We start from the raw sequence: 13768 nt of genomic DNA on the forward strand, positions 1-13768 counted from the left end.
GCGGTGGGGGCGGGGGTCCTGGAGGGAGCAGGGTAGCTGTGGGGTCTCCAGAGACGTCTCTAGGGGCAGCTGGACAAATGCTGGGGGCGGGGGTTGGGTTTTCCCGTTCCGTGCCAGGTAGGGTGTGCTCCTGGCTGAGTCTCGCTTCCTTCCCACAGAGGACGGGGCCCCTCCTGCCCAGGAGATCCTCGAGTCTGTGCCTGTCACCAGCCCAGAGAGTGCCCCTCTCTCCTGTGCCACATCCTGGGACTCCAGGAGCACCCGGGTCCCCTACTGACGCAGGTCGCTATTGGTTCTCTCTCTGGCCTCCTGGCGCCCCCTGCCCCGGGCTGTCACCCCTCCCTGGGCTGGCTGCAGCTCACCAGGCCCTTTGGGTTGTGTCCCCAGTCCACACAGTGACAAGATGGTCCTTCCAAAAATGACATCCGGGTGTGCCTGTGCCCTCTCCTGTCGGCAGTGTCCGTCCACGCAGGGACAGAGGTGACTGCTCACTGCAGCCCAGCTCACAGCACCCAAAAACGTGGGGACAAGCTGAGGACCACGGACCGGTGAACAGACACACGTGTCCCCCACACGCGAGTGAGCGTCCTTCGGCCGGCACCGTCACGCTGCAGCCCCGGGACAGAGCTTGAGCCCACGCAGATGGCCCAGAAGTTCACACGGCTCGTAGGCGGCTGGGCACCTGCCACCTGCTCACGCCTTCCTCGTGAGGCTGATCTCGGATCCCTGCTGGTCTGACGGGGAAGCTGAAGCAGCTGGTGACACCCTCAGGGGCCGGAGGTCACAGCCCCTCCCCCACCCCACTGGCTCCCGCCTCCAGGAAGCCCTCCCTGATCCGCTCCCTCCCCGCCAGGATGCGAAGTCAGCCCTGGGCTATCTGGCACAGAGGCCTGCACGGAACAAAAATCTGGGCAGGTTTGTAGGTCTTTTTTCAAAACCCAACTTTTGGGGCGCCTGGGTGGCTCAGTGGGTTGGGCTGCTGCCTTCGGCTCGGGTCATGATCTCAGGGTCCTGGGATCGAGCCCCGCATCCGGCTCTCTGCTCCGCAGGGAGCCTGCTTCCCCCTCTCTCTCTGCCTGCCTCTCTGTCTGCTTGTGATCTCTGTCAAGTAAATAAATAAAATCTTAAAAAAAAAAAAAAACCAGGGGCGCCTGGGTGGCTCAGTGGGTTAAAGCCTCTGCTTTCGGCTCAGGTCATGATCCCAGGGTCCTGGGATCGAGCCCCGCATTGGGCTCCGTGCTCAGCAGGGAGCCTGCTTCCTCCTCTTTCTGTCTGCCTCTCTGCCTACTTGTCATCTCTGTCTGTCAAATAAATAAATAAATCTTTAAAAAAAAAAAAAAAAAAAACCAACTTTTTGTTGGGTTGTGGCCTTCCAAGTCAGTGGCACTGCCAGCAGCTCTCGCTTCCTCCTCCCCAAGCTCAGACCGGCAGCAGCCCGGTGAGGGGGACGTGGGGAGGCGAGGGCCAGGGTCCAAGGCCAGGCTGCCCCGGCAGCTTCCACTTCAGCTCCGTGAAGACGGCTCAGGGCACACCCCACCAGCAGCGCCCCCCCCCCCCCCCCCGCACCTGTCCTCAGCCCGACTCACAGCCTCAACAGGGGTGAGAAATGGTTGGAGGCCATTTGTTACAAAACAGGAAACCAGGACACACAAGTTTTTATGACTTTTATTAAATCCTTACAAAACAATACAAAATTCCGGCATTGACAGTCGGTGTCCGGAAGATGAGCTGGATCAGTTCACCTGGTGCGGCGCTTAAAGTGCTTGGATGTGTTCCCCCCACTTTTAAAAAAACTTTTTTTTTGTCTTTTTTACACATCTTAACATTGAACGTGGCCGTTCCCCTCCCCCAGCGTGGGGCGGCCTGGGGGCCAGGCGCATTCACAGTAACGGTTCTGACAGCCCCTCAACTCCCACGGTCCCTGTGACGTGTGGCAGGCAGAGAAGTGGCTGTCCCACCTTTGGGAAGAAGGAACAAAGCTCCTCGTGGCTCGGCTTTCTAGAGTAAAACGGCCAAGGCGCCTGTGGCGGGCGGGGGCCTGTTTGTTTTTTACAAAAAGGCAGAATCCCCAGTTGCAAAATGTAGGATCACTGGTGGGCAAGAAACGGGGTGGGGCGGCCTCCCACGCCCCGAGGTCTTTGGAAAGGCCAGTCCACAGATCCGGGTGGGCGGGGGGGGCTGGAGGGGCGGCAGTCCCCACCAGCCACGGGAGACTGCCACAGAAACGGCATCTGGGCCCCCCCACCCACGAGACCCCCCAACATTCAAGTATTCGAGAACAGGGAAGGAAGTCAACTGATGTCTGAAAAATTAACAGAACAGGACAAACTAGAAGCCGGAGGGCTTTCCAGGCCCTGGGCCGCTGTGGAGACCAGGCCAGACGCCGGGCCAGGCTGCTGGGCCTAGGGACCACGGGGGGCCCTCCCCGGCGGGCAGCAGCGCGTGTGCGTAGAGAAGGGGAGCCTGTATTGCATAGTGTTTCCCGAGGAGGAGGAGGGGCATCGGTCTCCCCAGGCCTGCCAGACCCGACGTGTGAGCCCAGCGCCAAGGTGGGCAGAGGCGGGCACAGTGATTCCTGGTGCCCCGGAGGATGCCCCGGAGGATGCCGCGGCAGCAGCGGCCATTTTCCTGAAGGTGGGCGGGTCGAAACGCTGCCCTTGGGGGTGGAGGAGCTTCAGCAGGACCCCTGGGCAGGCCCTGGCTCTGCGGAGGAAGGGGGCTGATAGAGCTTCCACACCAGACCCCAAGGGCGACAAGGGGCGGGACATGGCCGCGGTCAGACTGAGCCCTGAGAAGGGGCACTCGGGTGCCCAGGGTGGGGGTCTCTGGAACCCCCACGTTGGCTGACGGGCGCCTGTCCAGCCCCTCCCACTTCCTCCGGCACCGCCATCCTGGGGGGGCAGCGGGTGCTCCCCCCACCCGGGGTCGGCTGCAGCTTAAGGTCAAGGTTTGAGAGCCCCGATTGTCAGTCCGAGGCAGGGGGTGGGTACAGCGGGCAGCCGTGGAGCCCACCTGCCCGCACCCAGGCCCCCTCCCGCCACAAGGGAGACCTGAGAAACCCCGCCCCACCCAGCCGCCAGGGTGTCTCTGGGGTGACGGGTAAGGAGCTGCTGGGTCACTGGGGGGAGGTGTGGGGCGGCCCGTCCCTGAAATACTGTGCGGGCTGGGGAGGGGCGCGTTCCTGGGCCCCCAGCTCTGGAAGACGATGATCGTCTCCTCTCCTGAGTCGTGGCAGGGCGGGCGGGCGGGGACCTTTCACAGTACGGGCGAGCCTCGGGGCCGGGGCAGCAGGGACCCCCAAGCCCAGCCACACGCGGCCTCCCCTCTCCTCTCCCCGGCGCCTGCTTTGCTTTTAACACCTTTAAAGGGGGGGAGACATGGGGGTGGGCAGAAAAAAGGAGAAAAAAACCCAACAGCAAAAACCTCACATAAAAAGACCCCCGGCTGAGCTCAGTGCCTCGGAGCCCAGCCAGAGAGGGCAGCCTGCGGGTCACCGGCTGGAAACAGCTTAAAAAACCTCTTCAGATTTGATGGGGCGGTGGGGGGAGGGGCGGGAGTGACCTATGTACAGGGGCGAGGGGTCACGCGTGGTCTCCCACCAGGACCACCGGCGCGGCGGACAGGCTGGCGCGCTGCCGCCGCTGGGCCAGCTTGCTCTGCGCGGGCGGGGACAGCTGCAGGCAGCGGGAGACCGCGCGGATGAGCACCGGCGGGCCCTGGCCCTCCTCCGCCGCCGCCGCGTCCTCCTCGCGCTGGGCCAGCTGCCGGTTCACTGCGATGGCCTCCGCGGCGAACGAGGTGAGCTCTTTGGCACAGCTGTTCCTGGGGAGGGGGCGGTCGCAGAGGTCGGCGGGGGGCTGCAGGCAGGCCCCAATCCCCTGGGCAGTACCCTGGGGGAGGGGCTGCAGCCTCCCACCGGGGCTCCCGCCGTCACCGACACCGGCACCGTCCCCAGCGGCACTCAGACGGCTCCCCAGCCCACCCACTTACAGAGAACTGCTTGTCTTTCTTGAACGCCCAACCTTAACCAACCCCCACTCAGTGCCCCCCTCGGGACCCCCCCACAGCCTCACCTCTGCAGGACCATGGGTGTGGGCAGAGTGTTCTCCGGAGCGCACTGTGGGGACAGGACGGCCGGGGCTCAGGAGCAGCACCCAGGGGCGCCCCCGTGCCCAGCTGGCTGGGGCCAGGGGTCAAGGGGTGCACCTGCGGGAACTGAGCCAGGCCAAGGCGAGCAGGAGGGGGCGGAAGTCCAGCAGTGGCCCAGGGGACTGGCTCCCACCCCCTCCCGTGTCCACTCCTGGGTCTCCTGAGTCCCAGAAGGGCACGGGTGCCTCTCCAGCGGCGAGCCCTGAGATGAGAGCCCCAGGCTTGGCTCCCTGGAGAGTCCCAGTGCAACTTCTATTTCTGGTTAAGACCCTTGCCCTTGTGCCCTCCTCGTCCTGGACTGGCAGCCAGGCTGACTGACTGCGGGCCAGAAAACCAGCAGGCTCTCCCCAGCTGGGTGGGGACAGGGAGCTGAGCTGGGGGCTGGCAGGCTCTGCCAGAGACCTGGGTCCTGCCCGACCCCTGGACGACCTTGGCTTGCTGCTCCAGGCAGGTGGGCCAGGCCAGAAGAGGGCCCTGGTGCTTCTGGGGCACGAGGCCCAGCATTTCACCGAGTGGCACCGGCAATCCCAAGCCCTGGCTGGCAGCAACATCTCCATCTCTGCTGTGCCCGGCCCAGACACGGGACAGAGCCCCGGACCCACGTGGTGGGCAGGAGCCGCTGCGGCTCCCCAAGACTCCCGGACACTCACCCCAAGTCACTCCCCAGGCCCCCAGAGGCCCTGTGGAACAGGAGGCCCCCGTGGGGCTCACTCACCCCCTGCACCCAAGGGTGCTGCAGAACCTGGGCGGCGCTCAGCCTCTGCTTGGCGTCGCGGACAAGCAGCTTTGAGATGAGGTCTTTGGCAGCGAAGGAGATGTGGGCCCAGTCCTTCTCGGGAAACTCGTACTTGCCCTCCTGGATGCTCTCAAACAGCATGTTCTGCGGGGCAGGGGCCAAGGGAGCGAAGGGTCGGCTGCCGGGACCCGAGTTGGGCTCGCCGGCTTAGTGCTGAGCTCGGCCAGGGGCGCCCCGGACACCAGCCGGCCTAACCCACGATCCGGACACGCCGAGAGGTGCGGCGGGCGCGGGGCCCCCGCGGGGCGCAGGGGGCGGGTGCGGGGCCCCCGCGGGGCGCAGGGGGCGGGTGCGGGGCCCCCGCGCACCTGGCAGGCTGGGCAGGCCTCGCCGCGGTCCCAGCCGCAGTCGCTGCCGCAGTGGCCCACGAAGGGCGGGTAGCCGCTGAGCAGGATGTAGAGGATGACCCCCAGGCTCCAGAGGTCGCAGCGCTTGTCGTAGATGCTGGCTTCCTCACTGAAGGCCTCCACCACCTCGGGGGCCATGTACTCCGCCGAGCCGCACTGCGGGCGGGACCGGGCGTCAGGAGCCCGCGAGGGGGATGGGCGGCGGCGCGGGCCGGGACTTCCCGGAGTCACGTGAGGGCCCCGCCGCAGGGTCACCGGGCCGCGGCGCCCAACGCCCCGCCCTGCCCCAGCCTGGCCAATCAGAGGCGGGCTAGGATGCCCGCCCCGCCCCTCCACCCAATCAACAGGTGGCAGGTGCTCGGCCCGCCCCACCACCCAATCAGCAGCCGGGAGCCAGCCCCGCCCCACCCTCTTCCGCGGGGCCAATCAGCGGCTGTTGCTAGGCGAAAAGCCCCAGCTCAGCGGCGCTGGGCCCGCAGCACCTCGAGGTTATGCAACCGCAGCCCCGGAGCGGGTCTGGGCGCGCCCGTGGCTCACCGGGGTGAGCAGCTCCGGAGTGGAGATGGGGGAGCAGTCCCCGTTGAGTTTGATGCCGCTGCCCAGGTCGAAGTCGCAGATCTTGACGGGGGAGACCTGCGAGGGGTGGGCAGAGGCCCTGAGGCGGGGGTCCCGCCCCACCCCTGCCCGGGCCGCAGGGGGCAGCTCCCCAGCGCCCTCACCTGGTTGGGGTGCTCACACAGGATGTTTTCCGGCTTTAGGTCCCGGTGGGCGATGCCTGCAGAGAGAACCAGGGCGAGTCCGCGGGTGCATTTTCTGGGAGTCCCGGGGCAGGTGGAGCGGGCGCCAGGCGGGCCGGCTGCCCCCGGGGACCACCCCACACACCTTTGTTGTGCAGGAAGTCCAGGGCACTGGCCACGTCCTGCACCACCACGCTGGCCTCCAGCTCGTTGAAGTGCCGCCGCTTGTGGATGTGGCTCAGGATGGAGCCTGGGGCCAGGCCGCAGCGGAGGGAGAGCGCACACTGTCACCAGGGCGCCTCCAGGCCACTGCCCAGCAGCTCCCGCTCCCCCCCACAGGGACACTCTGACTCTGGCCTCCTGGGGCCCAAAGTCTGGACAGCAAGTTCAGACACCACAAGCCATGCACAGGAGGGGCGGCTCTGAGAAGTCCTGCTGGTGGCCCAGCCCACAGCCCACTACAACCCAGCGGGAAGGGTCTCCCGGGCCCCACGTACCGCCCCGCATCTTCTCAAACACCAGGTAGAAGCGATCCTCCTCCTCAAAGAACTCTATCAGCTCTAGAACATTCCTGGGGCACAGGGAGTTGGAGAGGCAGGAGAGGAGAAAGGCTTCCTGAGGCCCCTGTGCACCGACCCCTCCCCATCCCTGCCTGCCCACAGGAGACCCTGCCTATAGGGACACACTGGACGCTGCTCCTGAAATGCTTGCTGGGGATGACGAGCTATTCAGGCCCATTCATCCACGGAGAGCTGGCTCTGGGCCCAGTGTGTGGCAAGGTGGGTCACATTACCTGTGTCCCTGGCACTGGTACAGTGTCTCCACCTCCCGGAAAACCCGACTCCGAATGTGGCCCGGCTGCTTCTCGATGATCTGGAAGGGGGAGGGGCAGGAGCCAGAGCAGCTGCGTCAGCCAGACCCTCTAAGGCCCACAGGGCCCCTACCCAAAATTCACCCTGTGCCATGCCTAGGACCCCGTTAGCTCTTAAATCTTAAGTTCTAAAAAACTGAGTTCTTCTGGGGCCCAGAATTCGCCCGTAGTCAGAACTATGGCGTCACCACAGCTTGGGGGGAGGGAGGGACAACATGTTTCCCAAGTGGCACCAGGAGAGAAACAAGCAAGCCAGAGAGAGAAGAGTTGAGCTGCGCCTTCTCCACTCCTGACCCCGCAGGCCTCGGGGGCATGTCTGGGGTCTGGGACTCCTACGGAATGCCCCTTCAGGGTGTCAAGGTCCCTGGAACTGGGCAGCCTCCCCTCCCTGACTAGGACACTGGGTGGCCACTGAGTGGGCTCCCAACCCACCCAGGAGACTGGAGGGGCCTCGGGGTGCCTGGCTACCGGCCATGCTGTCCCTGCCTGCCTCAGTGCCAAGTCTCACCTCCGGTTTCACGACTGTCTGGGCAGCTGCCTGGGGTCCCCCAGGCCGCCCAGATGGGCCCTCCTGCCAACGAGCAGGCACAGTCCCCTGGGACTCAGCCTCAAGAAGCCAGCTTCTGCCCCCAATCCCCTCAGGCACCCAGGAGCTCTGAGAACCGGAGGGTGCCCCAGCCATCTTCGCTCCCAGAAGCGGGGACAGAAGGTGTCTGCTGGCTCTTTCCGGGTAGCCCTGGCCCCCACTGGGGACCTCTCCCCAGGCTGGATCTCTGGCCCCCTCTCCCTGGGCCAGTGAGGCAGGTGAGGTCACCCCCCGGCCCAGAGTTCCCCGTCCGGCACACCTGCCTGGTGGGGGAGGAACACGGTGTGCCCCCCCAGCTCATTCTTGCAGCAGGCAGGCGTGATGGCCACTTGCTGCCAGGGCCCAGCCCGTGCCCTGTGCCACCTGTCTGGTGACAAGCACCTGTGCCGAGAGGCAGAGCCACCAGATTCCAGGGCCTCCTGACACAGCGCCAGCAGCCACCTCCTCTGGAGGAGCTCTGGGCAGTCTGGCTAGGACCTGCCTTCGTGGAGGAAAACGTGAGCCCCGCATTTACGGGAGGCCCACACAGCAGCGTGAGAAAGCTGCAGTGCCCAACAGGGATAGGGAGCCAGGCTGCCCGGCAGGGTCCCGAGCAGGAAAGCCCCCAGTGCAGCAAGTGCTGGAGGCAAACCATCCAGTGCCCGCGGCGCCTGGTCCCCTGTCCTGGGCCGCCAGCCTCCTCAGACCCCACCCCACCCAGAGGCAGGGTCACCACGGATTACTGGAAAGATTCTCAGAACACAGGGTCACACTACCTGGCCAAGGAACACAAGTTTTCCAGACCACCTGGCCACACCGTGGGTCAGGGGCCACCCGGGAACACCCAAGAGGTCCTTCTGGGCCTGCCCTGGTTTCCCCATATGTTAAGCCTCCTCGGGCCCCAAGTAAAGGTCATCTTTGTGACCAGCGTGAAGAGCCACTTGTCACTCCTGAGGAATGGCACGAGGGACCCAGCAGACAAGAGCCAGCTCTGACCGAAGCCCCCAGCCGCCTGGTAGGGAGCTGGTGCTCGTGGTCACTTCCTGCCCAGCCTTCGGGGCTCAGGCCAGTCTGACCTAGATTCCCAGGGGTGGCCTGACTCACTGGCCCTAAGGCCATTTTTAGACACTAGTTTCCCCAGCTGCTGGCCCAGGGGCTCGAACGCCAGCTCCCTCCTCCCGCCACCCTCCGCCGGTGCCAGATCCCAGGCGCTGCGGGCAGAGGGGCGGGGGTCGCCCGGGCGCTGGCGCTCACCTTGACCGCGTACTCCTGGTTAGTGATGAGGTTGACACAGGTCTGCACTCGGGCGTGGGCGCCCTCCCCGAGCACGTCCTCCTGTAGCTGGTAGACGTCTATGGAGCGGGAGGGGGTCGTGAGAGCTGCCCCAGGCCGGCCCCCATCTCGCTCCCCGCCCCGCCCCCGCTGGCGCCCACTCACCCTCGAACCTGCCCGAGAAGCTGTCGGTGGCCCGGCACCGCTTCTTCTTCTTGCCCCTCTTCTTGGCGTCCGGGATGTCGATGGGCTGGCTCGCGGGCATATCTGTACTGGGAGACCCGGAGGTGAGGCCCACCCTGCCCAGTAGGCAGCGGCCCCCCCGCGGCTCCCGGGGAAGGCCCCCTCCCTCTCGGGGCCTCACCAGGGCGGGCAGGGCACTCCAGGCTGAAATCGGTCTCCCCGTGACGGGTCTGGTCTAAGGAGAAGGCCAGCTCGAAAGGATTCTGCCCCTGTAGGAGCAGGAGAGGCGAGAGCACTCAGGCCCCGCCCAGAGCGGCCCACCCTGTGTCCACATTCAAGGGGAACAAAGCCTGACTTTGCCGGACTGTGAGGAAATGGTCTCCACTCCCCCCACCACCGAGCCCAGGGCCCTTGGGGCGTCCAGGAAGGCGCTGCGGTGTGGGGAGGGCCCGTGCGCGGGCAGAGAGCTGGGCGTGAGTCACCGTGGTGCCCAGGCCGCGCCTCACACCTTGGTTGTTCACCGCTGCAGAATGGGGACGAGCTCCGTAGCCCGGCTGGCCCCTGGCGCTGCCCGGGATCAAAGGCAGCAAGGCCGTCCGTGGGAGGGGCCGAGTCACCGGCTTCCAGGCGGGCTTCCCAGCAGGGGCGGCCCCGCCGCTTTCCCACGGCCTCCCACGCAAGGCCCTGGTCTTTCCGGTCTCAGTTTCCCTCTGCTGAACGGGCAGCCACTGCCCTCCTGGCCACATACTGCTCCCTCTGTGGCTCCACTGTCACCGGTCCCACAGGGTCACTCCCCCAGACTCTGCAGGCTCACAAAATGGGCCTCCAAGGCCTCGGGAGAGAGTGTCAACCCCGGCCACCCTCAGCCTGGCCCTGCCCAGGCCACAGCCGGCACCATCCTGTTTCACCCCCCGACAGAGCCCCTCACAGGCCCCCGCGCCCAGCCACGAGAGTGGCCCCGTGACAGAGAGGCCCACTCGAGGCTGCCCACCAGCCCCCATGACTGGGGAAGGAAGGCGCTTGGGGGTTGGTCCCGTATGCCCCACAGGACGGCTGGAACCACTCTCTGCAGAGCACACGGTCCAGGCTGAGGACAGACAGCCCGGGCATGAGGTGTGCGGCCTTGGAGGCTGAGGCACAGCCAGGTTCCCTCAGGAGCTGCCTCTAACTCAGCTCCCCGCTCGCCAGCAGTCTAGGCGGCTGGGGCCTCGGGTGGGCATGGGGGCGCCTCTGCTGCACGCTACTGCTGCTGCTGGGTGACCCGGGCCCGGCCACTGGCCCTCCCGACAAGTGGGGCCATTATCTGGCTGGTGGGTCATGCAGAGAAGAAAGTCCAGGGAAGCCCTAGAGAGACCCCGAGGGGCCCGGAGCTGGGCCAGATTCCTACAGACAGGACGCCCGGAAGCCAGGCCGGCAGCAGAGGGGGGAGGCGGAGGTCAGCGGGAGCGGCTGCAGAACACGCAGGGGCCCCCGCAGCCTCCCCACCCGCCCTGCAGATAGTTGCTAGGAGGCCCGGGCTGGCAGGGGAGCGGGGAGAAGGGAGACCTCCTGCCAGCCTGCTCAGGGCTCGTCCACTGGCCCAGCCCGGCCCGCTGAGGGCTCCGGCCCCTGTGGGGAGGCAGGCGGACAGCAGGCTGGAGCGCCAGCAATCAGCTCACCGTAAGACTCCGCCCCAGGCGCCAGGTTACTCCTCGCACCGGGAAGGAGGGGCTCCAGGTAACCCCATGAAGGGGCGATAAGACAAGAGGCCCCCACTCAGCAGCCAACACCGTCACCCGCCAGCCACCTCACCTTGGGCCAGTGACCTCAGCCCCAGGCCCGACAGACATCTGTAGGGGACACGGAGGGACGGCGCGGGGCCCTGAGGTGCCTCCTGGGTCCCCTCGTTGCCCTCAAACGCCTGTCCCGGCCTCTTACATGGAGACCGCAAGAGTGACCAGGCCGCCCCCTGTCCTCATCACTGTGTGCTGGGGGGACCCAGGCCAAACCCCTGCTCTTTCCAGGTCTCCGATTTCCCAGCTTACAATGGGGGAAGTGTGTTGGGAGATGGCTGCCAGAAGCCTGTCCCTGCTGAGCCGCTGCTGGACAGTGGGGGGGAGGGAGCTGGCCCCAGCCCAAGAGAGCAACCTTAGCGTGCCGGGACAGTCCTAGAGTAGCTGGGAGGGCCACCTCAGAGCGGAGGCTCCCCGTCCAGCGTCCAGTGCTCCTCCCACCCCCTCCGCACTCCCGGTCGGTCGTCCCACCTGGGCGAAGCGATGTGGGCGGACTGGGCCGTGGGCGGGCCTCAGGCAGGCCTCAGGCCTCCAGTCAGCAGGCCTTGGCAGGAGGCAGCTGGAACCATCCGGAAAGTTCGAGTTTGCTTTGGCCGCGGTGCGGGCCCCTCACATGGACCCTGTCTCAGCTACTGGCCAGCACCAGGAGGGGACAGACCACTGCCAGTGCTATCTCAGGTCCACACCCCCAACTTCAGCCCAGCCCCGGACACCTGGATGTGCCAAGGCTATTGCTGCCCTGGGGTGTGGGGGGTAAGTGCACAGATGACAGGCGTGTGGGCAGGGGTGGGGCACGCTGGCCCGAGATGCTGGCTGGACAGGCCTGGGAGTTCTAACCCAAACAGTCTCAGCTCGCTCCTCCCACCCCGGTGCGCCGCGCGCCTGTGTACACACACACACACACACACACGCACGCGTGCGCACGCCTGCACACACGCCCAGGTCCTGCCTTCTTTACAGGGCAACAGGTCCCTGCCCAAGGAGGCCCGGGGAAGCCATTACATAACGCGGCTGGCGGGGTGGGGCGGCCGTTGACATCACTGCGTCCCCTGAGCCAGCCCTGCGGGGCCCCAGCCCAGCACCTGCCCGCCCCCCCTCCCCAGACTTGCTCATCGGAGACCAGGACTCGGCGGCAGCCGCAGAAACTTCCCGTTCCCACAGGAAATAGCACTTGGGCCTGGAGTGTCTGGGAGGGGCAGGGCTGGGGGGGCAGCCAATCCGCTCCCCCGTTCGGCAGACCACCTAGGAGAGCTTTTGGGGACCTGCAGCCCCACCTCAGATCCCTGGAGGAAACACCCCACAGACCCACAGGCTGAGGGCGCAGACAGCTGGACTGCGGCCTGCTGGGCTCCCTGGCTGGGGTTTGCAGGGGACAAACAGCCAGGTGCCCCTAGGCTGCGGCCCCTGCCCCACTTGGGCTTCTTGGAGGAAACACCCCACAGTCCCCAAGGTGCTGGGGCCTGGCCTGTGGCCCACTGACCGCCCCCCACCACCAGTGCACACCCGGTTGGGGCAGCCCCAGACGCAGGGCGAAGGGCAGGCACGAGCCCCGGAGTTGGGGGGATCCTGGGGGGGGCTACGCGCCCCCCACCGGCCACTGGACCGGTCCAGCCCCAGGCGACCCCAAGCCCCCCGGCCCTCACCTTGAACGAACGGTGGAAGCCCTGAAGTTCGGCTGTTTTCTTCTGCACCATCTTCTGTCCGGGCCCCGCCAGCGGGGGAGGGGACGGCGGGCCCGGGGGGGCGGCCCGTGGGCGGGGGGCGGCCGGGGAAGGGACCCTGCAGGCGGGAGCAGACAAAGGAGAGCGTGAGTGGCTGCGGCCAGAGCGCCGGGAGCCCGGGCCGCCGACGCTCCGCGGGGCCCGATCCCCGAGACCCGGTCGGGGCCGGGCCAGGGTCGCTGGGCCGCACTCACCGGGGTCGGGCTCGGGCCGGGGCCGGGGCCGGGGCCGGGGTCGGGGTCGGGGTCGGGGTCGGACTGCCGCCGCCGCCGCCCGAGACACGCAGCCCGGAGCCCGCTGCGCGGACCGCGCGGGGAACAGCGCCGCCACCGCCGCCACCGCCGCCACCACCGCGGACTCCTCCGCCTTGGCCGCAGCCGCCGCCGCCGCTGAGAGGAGCCGGGCGCGCCGCCCCGCCGCCGCCTTTATAGGCCAGGCTTCGCCCCGCCCCACACGCATGCCCCGCCCCCGCCCGCCCCTCCCACACGCGCTCGGCCGGGGCGGGGCCGGAGGGCCCTTCGGGCCCAGGGCGGCTGCGCACTCGGGCCGTGAGGGTGTCCGCGCGCCTGCGCGGTGAGGTGCGCGGGGCTTCGGGGGAAGGATCCGGGAGGGTTGCTGACCGTTGCCGGCAGGGGTGTGGGTGGTGGAGGGGCTGCCTGCGGCCCTGGGAGGCCCGTGGGTCCCTGGCGCCGAGCTGGAGCCGCGCTCTGCGCTGTGGCCATACCCCCAGGAAGCCGGCCAGGGCTTGGGATACACGGACTGCTTTGGGCGACTTCCCTTTCCTAGAACATACATGGCTCTCTCTTGCAGCTTTCCAATGCCAGAACGTGCTGTGGCTCTGTCTTGATTGATCCCACAAGCTGCCATGACCCCCTGGTGCCTCTCCCTGATTCTGGATCTGGCTGTCCTGCTGGTGCACCCCCAAAAGGCTTTGAGCCCCAGCTGCCTCCTCCAGGGAGCCCCCCAGTGGGTTGCCCTGTAGTTGGCCGAGAAAGGGAACCACTGGGATGGGGGCTGAGATCTATGAAAGACCTTCCCTCAGTCCTGCAAAGGAACGTTTCAGAGAGAGCAGGGGCCCAGAACTAAGAAAGAGCCCAAAGGGTGGGGGCAGCCAGGACGGGCGGTTTTTTGTTGCCCCCCAACTTCCGCCCTGACCGGGACTTGGGTAGAATCAGTCCTTCCTGAGCTAGGCCAGCTCCCTGTCCCCAAAGACTCTCCGTACCCTGGGCACACGGAAGTGCGTGTTTGTGGGCTGGACCAACCTCGCAGCCCTCCACGCTGCTTGTCCGACTAGAGGCTTTCTGCCTCCCCAGCCAGGCCCCACTGACGTGAAGCTGAATGGTCCCCTTCTAATG

General features: G+C 66.8%; 1 protein-coding gene across 2 annotated transcripts; it reads right to left on the reverse strand.

Moving 5' to 3' along the window:
* Positions 1 to 1649: 1649 nt before the first annotated feature.
* MKNK2 (MAPK interacting serine/threonine kinase 2) lies at positions 1650 to 12808 on the reverse strand. Of its 2 annotated transcripts, XM_059159320.1 has the most exons (14): positions 12608 to 12808; positions 12336 to 12471; positions 9102 to 9189; positions 8903 to 9004; positions 8720 to 8817; positions 6823 to 6902; positions 6527 to 6600; positions 6175 to 6279; positions 6012 to 6067; positions 5830 to 5925; positions 5254 to 5448; positions 4865 to 5029; positions 4074 to 4117; positions 1650 to 3822 (listed from the first exon to the last, which is right to left on the reverse strand). In XM_059159320.1, exons 2-14 carry the CDS (start codon positions 12384 to 12386, stop codon positions 3582 to 3584), a joined length of 1395 nt encoding a protein of 464 aa, XP_059015303.1. In that variant the 5' UTR covers positions 12387 to 12471; positions 12608 to 12808; the 3' UTR covers positions 1650 to 3581. The 2 variants fall into 2 exon arrangements, with proteins under 2 accessions (XP_059015303.1, XP_059015302.1); XM_059159319.1 differs by lacking the exons at positions 12336 to 12471; positions 12608 to 12808 and adding an exon at positions 9429 to 11796 and having other exon boundaries at positions 8903 to 9009.
* Positions 12809 to 13768: the final 960 nt, after the last annotated feature.

This window comes from Mustela lutreola, chromosome 2 (assembly GCF_030435805.1).
Source record: "Mustela lutreola isolate mMusLut2 chromosome 2, mMusLut2.pri, whole genome shotgun sequence".
Lineage (NCBI taxonomy): Eukaryota > Metazoa > Chordata > Mammalia > Carnivora > Mustelidae > Mustela > Mustela lutreola.

Bases quoted from the DNA above. Each gene is read 5' to 3' on its own strand.
- MKNK2 (XM_059159319.1), bottom strand. From the start codon at position 9,666: ATGTGGCCAGGAGGGCAGTGGCTGCCCGTTCAGCAGAGGGAAACTGAG. The intron at 6,903-8,719 runs GTGAGCGCCAGC...TCCCCCTTCCAG, and splicing joins ACCAGGAGTACGCGGTCAAG to ATCATCGAGAAGCAGCCGGG. The intron at 6,068-6,174 runs GTGTGTGGGGTG...TTCTCTCTGCAG, and splicing joins GGACTTCCTGCACAACAAAG to GCATCGCCCACCGGGACCTA.